This window comes from Petaurus breviceps, unplaced genomic scaffold, assembly GCF_028583685.1.
Source record: "Petaurus breviceps papuanus isolate PSGF00001 unplaced genomic scaffold, PetGlider_PUasm1.0 90897, whole genome shotgun sequence".
Classification (NCBI taxonomy): domain Eukaryota; kingdom Metazoa; phylum Chordata; class Mammalia; order Diprotodontia; family Petauridae; genus Petaurus; species Petaurus breviceps.
The window spans coordinates 162,718-175,146 of record NW_027187374.1 but is presented as its reverse complement, the minus strand read 5'-3'; the positions used below and the strand labels follow the sequence as shown (position 1 = coordinate 175,146).

General features: G+C 37.6%; 1 protein-coding gene across 3 annotated transcripts in view; it reads right to left on the bottom strand.

Moving 5' to 3' along the window:
* Positions 1-12,429, bottom strand: part of PDE9A (phosphodiesterase 9A) — a 167,189-nt gene that overhangs the window by 94,362 nt on the left and 60,398 nt on the right. The window contains exon 1 of one of the 3 annotated variants that reach the window (XM_069074815.1): positions 521-715. The exons of 1 other annotated variant lie outside the window; for it this stretch is intronic. In XM_069074815.1, coding sequence (XP_068930916.1) covers positions 521-563 — 43 coding nt within the window. In that variant the 5' untranslated portion in view covers positions 564-715. Of the gene's footprint in view, positions 1-520; positions 716-12,429 lie in introns of those variants that run through there. One more of the 3 variants, XM_069074816.1, reaches the window with a different exon arrangement.

Here is a 12,429-nt window from a genome sequence, read left to right as displayed (position 1 = left end):
AATTAAAGGCATAATTTTAAAATTTAACTGTTTTATACGCTGAATACTACTGCATAAATCTAAGATGTGTATTTATTTGCATGCTATTAAAAGATGTTTTACTTTGTCAATCAAAATAAACTACAATACTGCAAACATTTCAGAATAGCTACTACACTTTAAAAAATAAGATTGGAAAGTCTCCCTTGTCATAAGGCTGCACTAGAGAAAATGAGCCACGTCGGTCCACATTTCCTTAATATTTGATTTATCCAACTGGAAGTTATCAAAGCCACCTCTACCGTCATACCAAAAATAAACAAACAAAAAATATGCTTTTTTTAAAACCCTAAACGTGTAAGAGCTAATTTATTTCCTTTGTCATTTTCTGACCCCAGGCTTCCCAAATACAAGGAAATAGAAGTTCCACAAGAGGGAACAGGAAGAGTTTTCACTTGTACAATAGGAAAGAGTCGACACAAAGACAACCTAGGCAAGAGCTATTATTTTAGACTGTTAGAAGAACTCCAGTTCCACTTACCCTTCCCAGCACATTGGATCCCATGGAATTTGATGCTAAGCATAAACACAGAGCCTTTTCTGTCTCTGTTTATTTAGTTGTTCTTCCATCTCGATGATGGTGGTTACAGGAAGAGGAGTAGGTCTCATTGTTCATTTGTGCGGCTGAAACTCTGTCCTACTTTCACTCTGTCCCTATCCTACAACCAATCAAAGCACTCTAAAAGTACCAGTACATTTTAACCCAAAGAATGATCATTGGTAGTTTACACTTTATAGATGTAATAAAATAGACTTTAAAATGAAGATATGTGTCTTTACAACTCTAGAACGTTGTAAAATTATATGGTTAGAAATGACCATGCCTTTTCTCTTAAAGAGACAAAGGTCCATTTTGAAAATTGTTTAAAGAGGAAAGCACACAAGTCTTTATAAATGAAAAGAAAGCAAATGAAAGAATGTATTTTAATTCTGATGTCCTTATTAATGCCTAAATTTGTTTTTGTTTCTAGCTTAACCTATTTTATGTTAAACATGTTTATGTTTTCAGTTTAACCTATTCAGTGTAACCTATTATTTATGATTTTAGGAGCAAAATGTGAGGAAGAATATTAATGGCTAATATTATCTGTGGGGTCATTTCATAATTCACAGAACCTTGAATTATATATTGGATTAGGACTTCTCTGTTTTTGAAAAATTGCTTTCTTTCCCTCAACACATTTTTAATTTGGCTTGTTATTTACATACAAGTTTCTCCCTCTACCTGGATGCTCTACTCTGATAGATTCTTTCTTTGTGCACGATTTGACAAAAGAATCATAATTCTGAAGCTGTTAGTCTCTATAATCACTTGATCTGTGTCTCCTTCATTGCTCTCTGAGTGGGAAATAGGAAGTTGTTGTAGAGTAGGAGGAAAAAAAGAGAGTGACCCAGAAGCGCCTGAAGGGAATTGAGGGGATTATTATTCCTATATATTTCCACCTTTGCCTTGGCCAACTCCCTTTCCCCTCCCTCTGGGTTCAGGACTATGCACCTCATTTTACACTTGAGACATTGCCATTGAGTGGCACCACATCCAGCCACAGCAGGATAAGACTGTTCTTTCCTATAGAAAAGTAACACTTATCTCTTAAAAAAAAGTTACCCCTCTTTAATGCATTCTTCTCCTCATTGCCTTTTTGAGCTTCTTTTGCCATTTGAGTTAGTCTGTTTTTTAAGGTGTTATTTTCTTCAGTCAAGTCGTTGACTCTCATTTCATAATTTTCTTGCATCATTCTCATTTCTCTTCCCAATTTTTCCTCCACTTCTCTTATTTGGTTTTCAAAATCCTTCTTAAGGTCCTCTATGGCCTGTAACCAGCTCATATTTTTCTTGGAAGCTTTTGGTGCAGGAGTTCTGACTTCATTGTCTTCCTCCTGTTCCATGCTTTGGTCCTTTTTGTCCCCAAAATAGGAGTGTAAAGTTGGTTTGCTCAGCTTGGTTTTATTCCTCTGCCTGCTCATGTTGCCACTCAATGGTTTGATGGAGGGTAAGGGAAGAATTAGGCAACAAGTTTTATTATGATTATCTTCACATAATTCAGATAATAGTGAAATGGAGCTAGAGTAGAAAATAAAGATGATCTGGATACCTGTATGTTTGCTATCAATTTAGCATGCTTGTAGTGAAGAATAAGGAACCCAATTCTTGTTTAGACTTAGGAGAAGAATTTTGCTGTTTTAATTTTGCATCACACAGCAGAATTATAAGACTAAAGAATCAAATGATATCACATTTCTGGAACTGTTGTGAGTACTGTGTGTGTACTTGGTGAGCATTTGAGGTGGCATTTGAGCTGTTAAAGTAATGATAAGAACTCATAGCAGAGTGTGACAACCATATGCCAGCAAAGGAGTGTAGTTTATGGTTTTGCTTACCAGTTGGCATGTCACAAAGTTATTGTTTGGGATTATAAAAATAAGACAATTTATAGCTCCAAAATCCCTATCTCTGTTAGTCTGAGAAATTTCTAGCTTTCAACATTTGATGTTGATGTTTCACAGGCAATGAACTCTTTTGTAGCCATATGGTTTTATTTAATAGCAAAATAAAATTGCAAAGAAACTATCAAACTTTCTATTCCAGAGCATTTTGCCTAGTTGCCTCAAAATCACTTCCTAATGACTATTCCACTTTTTTGAAGTACCTGAGAGACATTTCTGTACTACTTGCTCCTTTAACTCACCAAAGAGATTAAGAAGGGGGTTGTACAACTAGTAATTCTCTTGGGTAGAGCAGCTCTAAGTGCTGGTATGCACAAGTGCAGAAAATGCATTGGGATTTGGAATGATCTCTTGCCCAGTGAGAGTTTTGGAAACTATTCTAACTCTTTCTTATCTCTCCTTTCCGCATGCTGGTTCCTGATGGGCTGCTCTTGCTCCTAGTCTGATCCAACTCTTCTCTGTTTCCATATCCTCCTCCCCTCTTCAGATCAAAGTGCAGATCCCACTCAGTGTGCTGTCAGCTTCAGCTTCCTGCCTGGATAGCTGATAGGAGGTTTCCTTTGGGCTAAGGACATACCTCCCACTTGGTTGAAGAGCCCTGAATCACCAAAATTAGTTGCCATTAAACTACAAAGTCTGACTGAGTTGGCAGTAACCAAATGCCTCTAATCCCATGCATAATGAAAAAGGAAGTGGCCTGAAGTTTTAAGGGAAAATGGGAGGAAAGGGTGAGTAATAAATTCAGAATACAAATGTCCAAGTTTTCCATCTTGTTGCTTCTCTGTCCTTTTTAGCAGCTTCCTGCCCACCAGGACTCTCTCCCCCACCCACTTCCTGGGAAGGAAAAGATTACCTACTCCCAGGTCAAGTGCAATCTTCCTTCTATAAATACTTGTTCATGACACAAATATTCTCAAAGGGTAGAAATTTAAAGGCAGGACTCAAAGTTCCAAAAACTTCATTCTTTTAAGATTAATTGATGAAGTTTCCCTGGTGATTAGTCCAGTGGACCTAAATTTTATTCTTATCTTCAAAATAGAATTACATATGATATTAAGTGATGAAATATGAATAAATATGAAACATTTTATGTAAAATGCATACTTAACTTGAATGTTAATCCATGTGATAATTTATACTTCTTAATGAGACCACATGTTGCTTTTTGTGATTGAATTAATGAGTAGAAGTTAGAAAGTCAAAAGGATAAAATTTGATAGTTTAGCAACTGAGTTATTAAAATTAATAAATTATTAATAATTTATTGATAATTTTATGCAGACCTATGATTTTTATTAATGTAGGGAACTTCTGGTATGTTAACTCCCTCAATCCATTTAGATTATTACTGCTATAACTGGCTATAATGATAATGTAAATAGGAATATCTTTCCCATCCATTAATAGGTCCATATGATCTGCTTGAGTCATATGGAAGCCTGAGTCACATAAGCCTGTGGTTGGTGGAACAGATCCCAAAGGAAGTTGGTCAGAGCAGTTAGAGTTAGAGAGAGGACACAGGCAGCAAGCTGTGAGTGTTTGTTTGTGGGAATGCCCTAGCATTGGAGGGCTTGGGATGGTAGTGCCCTCTGCGTTGTTACTGTATATACATTTCTTTATTGCTATGATGGATTTGGCTTTCTGGTGTTGGGATTCAGTTTCCTGGTGTTTGAAGAAATGCTTTGGTTCTGTCTTCCATGTGGAGAGTCTGTTATATTTTGTGATTCAGAATTTCACTGGCATATTCATAGTAGCTGTAGGTGCTGTGAATATTGTGTTGGTGCTACACTGTCAGTCTAAGGCTCTGAGCTTCAGTGACTTTCCTATGGTAACAGAGCTATGGACATTACTTGAACTCAAGTCTTTTAAAAATACATTTTATTGATATATTTTGTTTTTACGTTGCCTACGTTTCCTTTTTAAATAGTTTGGCATTTTTATTTTTCAATAAATGGGTATTTTAAATTAATCTGTCCCTTCCCTCTTCCCTCTTTCCCTTCCTCCCACTGAGCAAGTTAAGAACAAAACAAAAGTCACAAATACACAGCTAGAGTAGTATGGCAAAACAAATACCCCATTAGCCATGTCCAGAAACTTTTGCCTCTGGATTTTAAGTTTGTCACCTCTCTGTCAGAAGGTGAGTGGCATATTTCATTTGGGTTCCTTTAGACTTCTGTTCCATCATTGTATTCAGAGTTTTAAAATCTTTCAAAGTTGTTTTTCCCTATAATATTCTATTTCTGCTCATCATACTCTCCATCTGTTTATAAGTTCTCATTTTATTCTGAAATTGCTTCTTTAATAATCTTTATGGCACAGAAATATCCCATCACATTCATTTATTATACTAAAGTTTGTTTAGCCATTCCCCAACAGGACACCTGATCTCAGGTCTTCCTGACTAAGACTAGTCTGCACTCTACTATACCTTGCTACCTTTCAATTAATGACATTAAAATATGATAATAGCCTCCTCAAACTCCAACCTTTTCAAAGTTCAACATGTAATGAGTATGGTGGTGGTGGAGGAAAATGTCAAAATAGGGTAATGACAATGAGGCCGGTGCACAGTGAGGATTTTGTGTGCCCTAAGACCATTATGGCAGCTGTGAAGACCTGGCAAAACCCATGAAACACTGGAAAATGGACCCTGATTATCCCACTAATTAGGATAGCACCCCAGTTGATATGATACAATTACTTCTGAAAATCAAAACATTCAAGGAATATAGGCTAACCCTTTTAGAAGCCATTGCAATGATTGCTTGCCATGGAAGATAACAAAGTGAGTTATGCTCTTCAATGTTCTGATACTATTAGACAGAAATATACACTGGAACAAATCAGAAATACCAGTACTCAGTTGGTGGAAATGTTTCAGTGCAGATGACATTGAGCACTAAAAAAGACAAAGCATGAATGCACATGAAATGGATGAAGATGTGAATATTTCATTATGCAAAGTAGTATATAATAACAAAACTGAGATATATTACTGGCTATAGGTAAGGGTTGTATACTATTCTTTTTTCAATGGTACCTTCAGTTCCAAGGCACACAACAATGTATTGCTGACCAATCCAGGTCAATGATAAGAAATAACTTCATCCCTAAGCCTATATTAGATAAGAGATGAAACTGAGAAGCTACTAAAATCTGAAGAGGGAAAATATTAAGAGCCTGAAGTCTGAAGTCACTGAAAATCCTCTCTTAATACAAACTTCAGAAATTATACCTAATAATGAAAAGTAAACAAAATAATACTGACGTCTCAAAGAATTTTCAATATAAGATGGACATGCTAAATTGAAACATCAAAAACCTCCTCTTGAGTTTGACAGGATTAATCTGATTATAAAGGTAGTCTATTCATCATAAAGGATTTGACAGAAAGTATAAAATAATTTCAGGACCTGTACCAGAATTATGATGCTAAACAAGAACTATAGGCAGAAAGGTAGAGCTGTCAAGGAATACTTCTTCAAATACCAAAATAGGAGAAGCAAATGAAAGAAAAATCAAGAATTAATCACTTGGGGTGGCCAGGTGGCTCAGTGAGTAAGAGTACCGGCTCCAGTGTTGGGACGACCTGGAGATCGAATCCCGGGCTCAGACACTCAGCACCACACCCAGAAATAACTAGCCGTGTAACCTTGAGCAAGTTACTTAATCCCGATTGCTTAAAATAAAAAAAAAAAAAGAATTAATCACTTGTTTGTCAGGCACTGTGATAAACACAGGGAAGTACAAATACAAATAATCAAGAGAGTTGTCCACCAGGGTTTTATATTACAATGGGGAAGACAGCCCCTAAAGAGGAACTAGAAAACAGAAAGGAATGGTATGCTGGTTTGTCACAACATGGTATGGGATTGGTCAGGAAGTGGTGAGATGTCCTGGTTTTAGGCAAAATAAAGTGAAAATCCACATATTAGAACCCATTGTCCCTAAGGCATAGTCTAAGTTCCATTGGGAGGGGGATGAGGAAGATGGCCAGATGTATGTGGGCCAGAGGAAGATGTATGTGGTATGTTTTGGAAATGTCCATAACATGATGTGGTGACCTGATTATAGTCAAGATAAGGTGAAAGTTCACCTATCAGAGCCCAGGTTCCCAAGGACAGAATTTAGGTCCTGACAGTAAGGGAGAGAAGAGTTTGACTGGAAGATTATATCACTTTTTGGCTGACACATGCAGCAGAAAACTTGAATGCCTTGTTCCTCAATTAGTTAGTCTATCAATTAACTAGCATTTATTAAGCACCTACTGTGTGCCATGTACTGTGTTAAGCACTGAGACTACAAAGAAAGTAAAAAAAATAAAGGCAATAAGAAAAGAAACATGGTAAAGAAATCTAAAAAAACAAAAATTTGTCAGAAATTCTAGATTTCTTTAATTACCAATTGAAAGCAAAAGTAAAAAAATTAAGGAAATACAAAAAGACAAAGCAGTATGACGAACAAAATATGCAATTCAATAACAAGTAAAAACTGCTGCAGAGACTTGAAAGGCAAAGAAATCAGAACAAAGAGAGAAACTATGAAGGAGGATATAGAAAATCTCTGGTCATCTATATGGTCACAAGAAATCCAACACAATAAAAAAGCAAATTGGACTTAACATTAGACAGGAAGCTTATATACCATTAATATAATGAAGGACAGAGTAGTTATGTGAAATCTAACACTCAAGTTTCTTTGCAAAACTGGAAAGCAATAGTACTGAATAAGTTCCATAATTGTTGGCTCAAAGGTTTCACAGTGGCATATGAATTACTAATAAATCACTTTACTATCTTCTTCCTCAGATGCATGTGATCCTCCTGTCTTTCTACCTTTCTAGCTTTGCACATACTAAACATTTAATAATCCTTTTCATTCGTTCATTCTTAACCAAAGGACTCATACATCTATGATCAAAGGAGAACACCAGTGACCATTTTAAATATAGACCAATTACATGTTTGTGTATTTTATATAAATAATGAATAAATTTTATTACTAAAAATTTATACAAACACTTAAATAAAACAATATATTGACTGACAAACAGAAAGGGTGTGCCACAAAGTTCTAGGAGTATAAACATTATCAATTCACTAATTATGGAACAAGTCAACTGAAAGTGCCATAACATTTCTTGATTATTGGAAAGCTTTTGACTCAATTCCGCATTCACAATGTATTAAAACTACAAGTATAGAAACTGTCTATAAACATATTTTTGTATTTGCACATAGTTTCAATAAAAATTAATATGGTAATACAATATTTGTATATAGTTCTTATACACAAATAGAGTATATACTGTATACAAATATATAGTGAAAATTCTAGAGCATTTGACATCTACATGAAATTGGTCTCCATTAAACATGCTGCCAACAAAATGTCAAGAATATTTGATATAAAATATAGCATTCTTCAAGAAAAGCTCACCATAGTTCTTCCTAAACTTGAATATCTTATCATTTCTCCTAAACAGAAATGTGTCTAAAGGTACTGAGCATGTTCAGTTGAGCACAACATCCCTGTTCATCATGCTGCTGGGTTTGTCATCCAAGGCCTTAGGGCCCAGTTGGAGTTTCTGGTGGCCAATGAAGGCTCAAGGACAGTTTAAAAATATTTTAAGGAAAAGAACTAGTCAAGTCCATATGGTGGGGGATGATATCTCCTACTGCCCCCTATTCCTTGGCCTCCTATACAGGTTTCTACAAATTATTTGGCTTTAGAACTAAAACTGGACAGCTCTGATTTCAGGAATGCAAGAAACATGGCATATCCTGTACTGGAAGAGGAAAAAAAAGACTAAAACTGAAAGAGAAAATGAAACAGAACAAAGAAGCCACCAAAGGAGTGACTCAATACGGAAGAAAAAATACTAGAAACTCTAGTCTCTCCTTCAGAAGGGTTGAGTCTTGTATCTAAACAACCTGAGTCATGTGGTGAGTGATGCCAGATATCTACAGTTCCCAGTAGTACAAAAAGGGGATCATGAGAAGGAGGAGGACCAAGAGTATCATGGCCTCAGCAAGGTGGGTGGCATGTATACTTACTTATCTTCATTATAGCTTAGGGTCATCTGTAGTTAGGCATCTAGGAGGTCATTACTTTCTTGCATGCATCTGTAGTGCCAATGCAATTTTCACAGCAATATTCAATGATGATTGTCAATATGTTGGCATAGTTCTCAATTGCAAAATATAACAGACTCTCCATATAGAATACAGAAGCAAAACATTTATTCAGAGATCAGAAAACCAATCCCAAGACCAGAAAACTGAATCTATCATAGTAGCAAAGAAGTTAATACACCAAAACACCACAGAGAGCCACATCATTCTTTAGCCTTCTCACAAACCAACACTCACAAGCCTAGCTATCTGCTTGCTTTCTGTACTCTCCTACCATCTAGCTGCTTTGACTTCCTGGGGAAGGAGTGTCTTGTTCATCAGTGTTTTACTTCTGACCATTGCCTCCCTCAGTCTGCCTCTCTCTTCTATCAGCCCCTCCCCCCCCCGCCCTTTTATTTTCCCTTCCCCCTCCTATTTTCCTATAGGGTAAGATAAATTTCTATACCCAACTGAGTGTATATATTAATTCCTCTTTAAGTCAAATCTGATGATAGTAAAGTTCAAACAACTTTCACCCCCTCCCTTCTTTCCCTCTACTATAATAGATCTTTTGCCTCTCTTCATATGATATAATTTCCTTTTCTCCCAGTACAATCCTTTTTTTACCCCTTAATTTTTTTATATCATCACATCAAAATAACTTATCCCCATACCTCTATGTATACCCCTTCCAACTGCCCTAATAGAGATACAGTTCTTATGAGTTACAAGTATCATCTTCCCATGTAGGGATGTAAGCAGTTTAACCTTTTTGAATAACATGTTTTTTCCTTTCCTGCTTACCTACCTTTTTATACTTCTCTTGAGTCTTGTATTTGAAGATCAGATTTTTCTGTTCAGCTCTGGTCTTTCCATCAGGAAAGTTTAAAAGTCCCCAATTTCATTGAATATTTATTTTCCTCCTGAAAGATTATGCTCAGTTTTGCTGGGCAGTTGACTTTTGGTTGTAATCCAAGCTCCTTTGCTGTCCAGAGTATCATATTCCAAGTCCTCTTATCCTTTAATGTAAAAGCTACTAAGTCCTGTGTAATTTTAACTGCGACTCCTTGACATCTGAATTGTTTCTTGAAATTTTTATTTTTGGATCTCTTTTAGGAGGCAAATGGTGGATTCGTTCAATTACTATTTTACCCTCTGGTTCTAGGATATCAGGGCACTTTTCCTGGATAATTTCTTGAAAGATGCTGTCCAGGTTCTTTTTTTTTTTAATTTTGGTTTTTAGGTCATCTAATAATTCTTATATTATTTCTCCTGGATCTGTTTTCCAGGTCAGTTGTTTTTCCAGTGAGATATTTTACATTTTCTTCTAATTTTTCATACTTTTGATTTTGTTGGACTGATTCTTGATGTCTCAGAGAATTATTAGTTTCCACTTGTCCAATTCTATTTTTTAAGAAATTATTTTCTTCACTGAGCTCTTGTACCTCCTTTTCCATTTAGTCAACTCTACTTTTTAAGGAGTTGTTTTCTTCAGTCAATTTTTGTAATCCCATTTCCAAGTTGTTGACTCTTTGTTCATGATTCTCTTGCATAACTCATTTCTTTTACCAACTTTTCTTCTGGCTCTTTTATTTGTTTTTTTTTAAACAAATAAAAGACTGTTAGACTGTTTTTGAGCTCTTTGTTTTTGTTTTTTTGGAGGGGGGAAGGCAGGGCAAGTGGGGTTAAGTGACTTGCACAAGGTCACCTGGCTGCTAGGAAGCGTTAAGTGTCTGAGGCCAGATTTGAACTCAGGTCCTCCTGACCCCAAGGCCGGTGCTTTATTCACTGTGCCACCTAACCCACCTCTTGAGCTCTTCTAAGAAGACTTTTTGGACTTGAGACCAATTCATATTCCTCTTTGATGCTTTGCATGTAGGCATTTTAACATTATTGTCCTCTTCTGAGTTTGTATTTTGATCTTCCCTGTCACCATAGTAGTTCAGGGCTTTTTTGGTGTGTTCATTTTCTAGCCTGTTTCATGACTTTTAAAGTTGATCTCTGTTTCTGGGGCACAGGGGACACTGTCCCAAACCTCTTGCCCTGGGGACCAGGGGTCTGGTGACTGACTTTCTGTGCCAGGGACTCTGGGGCTTGCAGCTTGCCCATGTCCAGGGTCGCCCAGTCTAGTTACACCTGCTGTGCCCAGGGTTCCAGGGCTGGCAGTTTGCTTCCTGCACTGGTACTGGAGACCTCACAGCTGGTCTTCTGTGCCACCAGCGTGCTGAGCCAGCATTGTGCATTTGATCTCTGTTGTGACTAAGAGCCTCCCACTGACTTGCTCAGATACCACCTGTACTCGACTGTGCTCCCCTTTTGCTCAAGTGAGATAGACCTTTTCTGAAGTCATTCTAAGCTATCTTGGGCTGCGAAATTGTTTCACTCTGTCTTTTTGTGGGTTTTGTCACTCTAGAATTCATTTGGAGGCTTTATTTAATGTTGTTTTGAGGGAAACTGGGGAGAGCTCAGGCAACTTCCTGCCTTTTCTCCACCATCTTGACTCCACTTCCTGCTTAAACTCTTGAATACGCTATTGGCCTGCTGAGACTCTACATATTCAGAACCACTGACGTGTCAGTCCTTCTTCGGTTTGGGATGTTGTACCCTGCTCCTGAGATCAGTCACACACCTAGCTGTAGTTTGCTTCTGGAACTCATTCCATGCACAGCATATAGTTAGGACCAATACTCACATCTCTTTCTTGCTAACCTGGATATGTGACCCAGAACTGGTTAGTGGATGACAAGAACTGATTGGGATGCACTCTCTGCACCTTTTGTGGAGACTCCTCAGAGTGAGGGAAGAGAGAGAGATTACACTGAAAACCAGAGGCAGACCTTTTGTAAGACCGGACAGACCCGAGTCCTGGGTTTCCTATGATTTTACACAACTCAGGGTCCTTCCTCCTCCCTTGTTGCCACAATAGCATTAAGCCCTTTAGAAGTCTCCTAGGACCTTCCCCTTCCTTGTCTTAGCATTTGCAGAATAAAGGCATGTACATCTGGACTGACTTCAACCTGTTTCACTGTTCTTTGTCCTTTTTGTGCCCAGACTGTCTAAGTCTGCTTCCCAGCCAATGGGAGTAAGAGACAGTGGTGGGCTTCTCTGTTCTTTGTCCTTTGGAGAGGATTTTGCTTAGACTGTAAGCCTGACTCCCAGCCAATAGGAGGAAGGGATAGTGGTGGGAGGGGGCTTGTCTGCATTAGGGTATAAAGCCTTGCTAGTCTTCTGTAACATGCCACATTCCACTAGTCTTGTCCTGGTGGAGGTGATGCCCACTTCTTGCCAGAACTTAATAAAAGATTCCTGTTCTTACCTCAAGATATCTCTGACTTTTACATTTTGGTAGGGGAGTTTTGGGGTCCCTTTACCCCACACAGAGCTATCAAAAAGTACCTATTTCTGTACCTAGTACTGGCTCAGGGATCCCCCAAGATCTCTTTCTGCCCAAGTGCTTCCTGCTCTGGTGCACTGGCCTGGCCCACTTTCCCTGCCATGCCATTTTTGCACTTCCAGGCAGATCCCTTTTCCAAGGTTCATAGACCCCTTTGTCTTCTCCCTAAGCTGCACTGGGCTGGATAAATGACTCACTGTGTGACTAATGTGAAAATATGTTTAATAAGAATGTATATGTAGAGCCTATGTCAGATTGCATGCTGTCTTGGGGAGGAGTGAAGGGAGGGAGGCAGAGAAAATTTAAACTTATGGAAGTGAAATTTGAAAACTAGAAGTAAATAAAAAAAATTATAAAAAAAAGAGAAAGTAAAAAAAAAATGACCAACCATAACTTCTTCTTGGCTTTCCCAATCACAATTCAATCTGGTGAAATTCTC